This window comes from Hermetia illucens, chromosome 1, assembly GCF_905115235.1.
Source record: "Hermetia illucens chromosome 1, iHerIll2.2.curated.20191125, whole genome shotgun sequence".
NCBI lineage: Eukaryota > Metazoa > Arthropoda > Insecta > Diptera > Stratiomyidae > Hermetia > Hermetia illucens.
Window position 1 is genome coordinate 221,045,572 of NC_051849.1, and position 7,277 is coordinate 221,052,848.

A 7,277-nucleotide genomic window follows, 5' to 3' on the forward strand; every position below is an offset into this window, starting at 1 on the left:
TACAATGAGAGCAACTCATAGGCTAATTCCAGTAGATCTATGGGAAAACAACGGACGTGGGGGCACGGAGCATTGGAAGAGTTGGTGTCAGTACTGAATCTAGTTCTTACAATACCTTGCAATTCTCGGGTCCCCATAAATCTATTTGGTAGAAGATATGAAGTTACCCTGAAACATAGAGAGAACTGAGAAGTCCCAGAGGAATACGTGGCAGGATATACGAAATTCTTCTACATCGATAGCTCAAAAAACAGAACGGGATTCTGGAGCAGGAGTCTAACTCTCGAAAAAAAACGGAAAATGGGCTTTTCCTTTGGAAAAATTTGCAACGGTTTTGCAAGCCGAAGTATTATATATGCGACCCTAGTTGCGGCAAACTGGGTGATTGACGAGCAGTTGAAGGACAGGCGTATCGCAATCTCCAGTGATAGTCAGACCGCATTGAGGGCGTTGAGTAGTTCATTGATCACCTCGAAAATCATTCAGCAATACAGAAACTGCTTGAACCCTATCTCTAAATTCAATACGGGGGAACTACTCTGGGTACCTGGTCACTGTAGCGTAAAGGAAAATGAAATTTCAGATGCTTTAGCAAAAGAGGATTCAATCTCCTCCATGCCAGGACCGGAACCAACAATTTGATTATCAATAGAATTGTCTAAGGCTGTTTTCAAAAACTGGCAACAAGCTTCACACAATGACAGGTAGCAGAACCTAAATGCTGCTAGACACACCAAACTTTTCCTGTCAGAACGGAACATGCGTACCGAAAAGTTTCCGTTTTCCACTTCTTCATGCCTTTCCTGCTGGATCTGCTTTGTTAAATTCAACCTAAACCCTACTTATTACGAACTTCACTGGTCGTCACTAGTGATTTTAGCATTTCACCTAATGTCTGTCACACGCACTTTCCCCGGAAATCGTTGTACCCATTTGCACCAAATTTGATAGGAAGATTGATGCAGTGAACCCATAGGCATACAGTAGCTAATAGCTAATAGCTGAGCTTAAGATAATGTATTCATGTGGTGTATTAAATTGAAGATCTCGACTAGTACTTTCCGAAGTTTTGACATTGATTGTAACCGGGGCAAGTGCGTTGACTGATCACTTACCTTACGAGCTCATTCTCAGATGCTATAAAATCTAGAAATCCGAAAAAGACATGAAACTTCCTTTATGCGATATCTAGTCCTCAAAATATCTATTTGTGCCGATATCTACTGAAATAAGATTTTTTGGAAATTGACTGGAAGCCCCCCTTAGTTTCATCCTATATTAAAATCATCATCGCTAGAATATACAGAATGATGTCAACAAGTTTGTTGAAAATCCTAGCGTTACTAACAAAGTTTGTCTCCCTTATGTAAATTTGATGTACTAACTGCAAAGTTCTTGCACAAGAAATACACAAAACCTTTCATATCTGAAACAATGAGCTTCCGATTTCCACTTGTTAAGATAAGATATCAAAGTTGAATGGTATGTTGAGTTCGTTGAAGAAATAATAACAAAAGTAGATGGATTAAAAGAGAAATTATTCAGAAAAGGAGAAAGTATGCATACTGCCGATTTGTATGTGTGTATTATAGTAGAATTTAAGAAAAAAGTAAAGTCATTTTCCTTCTGACAAATACCAAAACTGAGGTACCAAAGAAACCAAGACATTCTAAAAATTTTATCATAACCAAAGTTAGGTTTTCTTCTGAATCAATGCATTATCTTGGATTATTTGAATGCCTGAAGTCTCTATTCTCTGCAGACATGGATGGTGGAAATTAATTTTACGCTTTTCGTGGGATATGACTGTTGAAGCTGCAAAGCTTCTATGACAAATTTGCTACCTTCATCTAACCAATACCAAAGAATGGGGTTGTTAATTTGGATCATAGTTTGACAAACTTCTACACATAGCCTGCCAATTGTTCTCTGGAGTTACAAATAAAACAAAATTATTATAGTAATAAATCACTAAAACACAATGCATTTCACCTAAATAAATTTTTATTCCATCTTCATAAATGATTCAAGACCACTCTTGGTTTTAACTTTTCCTAAATTTTCTTTCACATATTCCGCAAGATCAATAGCTATTATGTTAAAATTATCCAAATCACCTGACTCAAATTCCTGTCTAACGTCCGCATACCGTCGTGGCGACACAGCTACTTCAGAAGCACCACGCAAGTAATCTATTTTCATTACCTGCACCTAAAAATATTGAAAGAGTTCAATCAAATACTCCACATTTTCCGAAACCCAAAAATAGCATTTTAACAAGTTAATCTCCTCCAGTTAAAACCAGAAGAGCAAAAAGTAACTTTTGACCAGGTACACTTACCCCTTTCTCCTTACTCTTTGCATAATTCGCTATGGCCGACGTATTATCATGCGACTTAAAAATGACCTGAAAAACTTGGAACCCTCTATATCTTTCCTCCGGTGGTATACGAGCACTATATGCTGTTAACAAAATCGTTATGAAAACCGCAGCAACTAACAACTTCATTTTAACAATTTAGATTTAAACAAGAAACTAATTTCAAAAATAGTGGTGGATTCAGTTTTTATAGGAGTTCACCTGTTTACCAGATTTTTTTCGAAAAAAGTTTATTTAAACAACCATAAAACTTATACAATTCTAAACATTTACATAAATAACTTGGGTCAGTGCTAGTTTGGTGATAAGAAAAATTAAGATACAAAAATATAATGCAATATCTTGTGGAAAATACCATACTATATAGGCAACATCTTAAGTTTTAATAGAATGAGGCGCAACATGGAAAATGAAATTTATATACACTACTAGTGGATCTACCCAAATAAGATGGTGTACTTTCAACGCCATGCTTTCAATAGGACGCTCAGAAGCCTCTTACTCTAAGGCATCAATATGGGGTAGAATCAATGTCAATAATTGCCTTACTTACGCAATGAAAGAAAACCTCAGTACCACACTTCACCTTTATAGAGGACACCAAACGGGGGGTGGCTAACTTGGAAAGTGTCCGATAAATGCATTTTTAATAATATTGATGGCTTCGAGCGGACAATAGGGTTGGTAACCTTCGTATTGAGACCCTTTTATCAAATAAGTCACTGGGATGGCGGCAAGATCCATTTAAATTTTAGCAGCATTTTCTTTCACCTAGTGAAGTGAGAACCTTGGTTTTGTTGGAGTTTATCTTTAGTTCGATTGTGCTTGTCTCCTTCTCCAAATCGAGCCAAAGAGCCACTTGACCCAGGTTCAGGATTCAGGGAGAGAGCAAGCAGATGTAATCAGCGTCATTAAGCCACAGCATAAAGAACGTTACCAATAAAGAAAAGAAAATGTATCGGTGATAAAATTCAATCAAATTCTTCTAAGATTTAGCTTCGATGCAGCATGTGACATTTTCCGCCATCATATGTCACTCTGCAACTCCCGTGGAGAGCATTTCACGCTGTTCATAGCTCCCTCTGGGTTCGCGTTACCCACAGCTATTTCGAAATCGATATGGAGCGATGAGCTAAAGTTTGCATACTGCTCCAGAATGACACGACAACGCAGCCAAGCGAAAACCAGTCTTCGCTATGTCGACCAAGTTTTCGAGGTAGTGTTTACTGCGACTTACTATAATTTTAAATATTAGCTTCACAACAGCATTTTAAATTTCATTAATTTTTTATTATTATTTTCCTCTCTTTATTTTATTATTTTATTAGCGTTCTCTTGGTATTAGTATTATCATTATTATCATTAATTACCTCCATATAGTTGCCTCAAATTGCCTGTTAAGTTAGTTTTTTTTCTTTGCTTGAAATTATAAGATGCAAAATACCAAAGCCTTCAATTATTTGGGGCTCCACCTCCGTCCAGCACCAAATAGGACTCAACTTTGAAAAGGAAAGATGCCGTAGCAGTGAAAGCCGCCGATCGATGCCGGAGCTGGAAAAATTCCAGATGAAGTTGCGATAGGTCGTAGATTTTTCCTCCTCCATTTTGGTATGCGGGAGGGGGGGGGGGGGGGGTCGTTTTCCAATTTAACTTTAAGTATGATATGTTTTTCCACAATGTCATCCACCTTGTCGCGCCCTATTGTTCTGAGTGTTGGCCGACTATAAAAGATAGTGAACGGCGTCTTGCCGCAATGGAGATGAAGATGTTGGGTTGGACTAGTGGCTTCTCGGCCTTATGGCTAAGATCAAAGTGTAGTATGACACGCTTTGATCACATCTGAAATAAGGATATCCGCGGTCGATATTGGGTTGCATCGATTGTGGAAAAATTGCAAGAGAGGCGTTTTTGATGGTAGGTCACTGAATTCGCGCTAACGAGAATTCACTCGCCAAAATTGATCTGAACATCGAAGTCGGTGTTAAGCAACTAAACACAACCGTAGAGTCAATCAACTGGGATCATATGTTATCCACTTCTATGTGTGACCAAAAACCCTAGGCACCTTTTATAATATCATGTCCAATCTCCTCTCCTGTTACGTTCCTTCTTCTCCTTGGCTCCTACCCAACTTGGTTCGCCACGGAGGTCTTCACTAAGATTCGGTTGAAAAGAACTTTACGGAAGAAGTTTTGTACTTGAAAGAATGACACCGACCAACATCATTTCAACGCTATGTACTCCACTGTGAAGTAGATGATTGAAATAGCATATAAGAGTTACTTGGTGAAGCCTCGAGTCGCGCTTACCCGCGGTAACTGGAAACCCTTTTTGATACCATACTCGCCATTCCCGTAAGCCCAACCCAATATTTCCCTTCTTTCATCAACTCTACTGATTCCATTGCCAAATCCTCACAACAATCCACACTGCTCTGAATCACCCGCCATTCTTCTCCTCATGCCTTCCATAGTTAAGTTACTCATTGGTAACCTGGAAGCCTATTGAGACCAGGTTCGATATTAGTGAACCTGGTCTCAATAAGCTTCCTAACCTCTTCCCTTTGTTGTCTGTAAACAACACATTTCCCTCCCTCTGTATATTATCTTCAAAAAAAGTTTAGAAGGAAGAAGGAAAAAGGCTCTTATCATCCCTATTCCCAAGAGCGATGAACCTTCATTACCTGTGAACTAACGTCCCAACTCTTTTCCTTCGTCTTGCAACAAAATCCTCGAGAGGCACGTCTACGACTGGTTGACCGCGCATTTTGGTCACCTCATTGTGAAACAACAGCATGGTTTCATGAAACACCGATCTACTGCTTGAAACCTTTTGGTCTATACCAACTTCTTTGCTAAATGCCTTAATTCACGACAGGAGGACTTTCTCTACTTAACTTACCGAGTATTCATAAAATTCCTGCAAAATTTATTTTCATGGACACTCATCTCACTCTTTCTCTCCCTCCTTTGGTGTTCCCCAAGGTTCCATTCTTGGCCCCCTCCTATTCCTATTTTTTTTTAAATGACCTCCCATACATCCTTACCTGTCCATGTTTACTGTACGCTGACGACCTTAAATTATTTGCCTCTCATTCGTCTCTGCTGAATTATGCTCTTTTGCAGTCCAATCTTGACTCTTTGGTCCGCTGGTGCTCGGTTAATAACCTGGCTCTGAATGCCACAAAATGCCACTGGATGTGCTATTCGCTTAAACCCTGCCCAACATCCTTTCCCTACACTCTTGGCAGACAACCCCTTTCACTAAAGATCTTGCTACTCGGAGCACACGTGGCGCGAATATTTTTGAAGTACACTTCGTGGAGCTCGACATTTAACTTCACACTCCGATCCCGAGGCTATGCCGGTCCTACAACGCCCTACAGCTTGGGTCCTTTGGCTCATTCTGCTTGCTTAGCTTTAAGCGCATCTTAAGCCATTTACTTGCTCCTTCCTTTGGCGAAAATATTTAACCAGAAATCCACTTTTCTGTATATTATTAATTAAATAAATAACTTAGTAGGAGCATATATTATATAACACATCAATACAGTAATTTATAAACAATCATTTAATTAATTAATTATTTAATTAATCATTTTTCGTAACAATTATTTAGCATATAAAATCGAAATATAGACATTTCCATCGATTGCAACAATTGAAGTTCCTACTTTTGTAATAATTTCATTTATTATCTTTTTATCCTGCTCAGGTGAGTCGTCTGTCAATTCCATGTAGGGTATGCCCTCAAAGTCAGGATGATTCTGGAAAGACTTGGCATCGGGGCTGTAGAAATTAGATTGCTTGGTAGGAGTGCGTTCACCTTGAGGAAAGGCTATAGTCTCATAGAACCCCAATGAAAGAAATGTGAATAAAAGTAAAGCCAGACCTGTAAGAAATAATTTTCAGTCAAAAACAGGTAAAATTAGTAAATAGGATTTACTTCAAGACGAAATATAATGATACTCACCCCTCATTGTTTTGCTACGTCTTTTTCTCTTTAAATCAAAACTATCTTTGGAATTGTTTGAGTAAAATTAAATCAGTTTATATAGCAGTGGAACCGTTTGTCAAAATAAAACCAATTGTATTCATTATCAACACCACCTATCTCTTGCTTTTAATTTCTTTCTGACCAATAATGATAAACTTGACTTTTATGAATGAATTGAGTCACTGAAAGCCCTGGTTGTTGGTAAATTATAAAAAAAAAGTTGTTGTTCGTCTGTGGGTATTATCAAAATTATCGCAAACTTAATCAGAATATTTGAAGTTTAGAATGGTTGTTTTGTAGCGTGTTGAATGTTATCTGATTCGAACTTACTAATCCGCTTTGGATATTGTAACGGAGATTGATACACTGAAGCAAGGAAAGATGTCATGAATACCTGGTTCGGCGATATAATGGCCAAATGAGTTAGTGTCAGTATCTCAACTTTATGGAACGCCGGGCTCAAATTTTGGCCGGGATTCTATGTTTGACTTATCAGACACACTAATTTTGGCGTTAATGAATCTAAACCACAGTAGGTTTTTATGTAGGCTAAAGGTGAACTACAAAGTAAGTGGACCCCAATTTCCCAGTGATCCGAATTTAGTAAAGAGTAGTTAAATTTCAAGGGTTTTGCCAAATTCAGAATGATGGAAAGTAAGGGAGGATTTAAGTTAAAGTGCCATTATCACTCAACTAACAAATCTACACCAAAACGTTCGTTTCCGAACTCAGCATCTCCTATACGAATTTAAGATTTGGAATCCTGAATCGGGTCCTCGGGTGTAGCGGTGCCTTCAAGACAGTAGGAGGCTTGTCCAACCCGATATGATGGAAATACTTGATATACCACCGTATCCTGTAAGAAACTGTATCAACTGGTAGATTTTTTCTCGATGTCTTT

General features: G+C 38.4%; 1 protein-coding gene across 1 annotated transcript; it reads right to left on the reverse strand.

The window, feature by feature from the left end:
• Positions 1-1,986: 1,986 nt before the first annotated feature.
• LOC119661771 lies at positions 1,987-2,551 on the reverse strand. The gene is made up of 2 exons (XM_038071245.1): positions 2,342-2,551; positions 1,987-2,211 (listed from the first exon to the last, which is right to left on the reverse strand). The coding sequence occupies exons 1-2, from the start codon at positions 2,507-2,509 to the stop codon at positions 2,005-2,007; spliced, it is 375 nt and encodes a 124-aa protein (XP_037927173.1). The 5' UTR covers positions 2,510-2,551; the 3' UTR covers positions 1,987-2,004.
• Between the last annotated feature and the right edge of the window lie 4,726 nt (positions 2,552-7,277).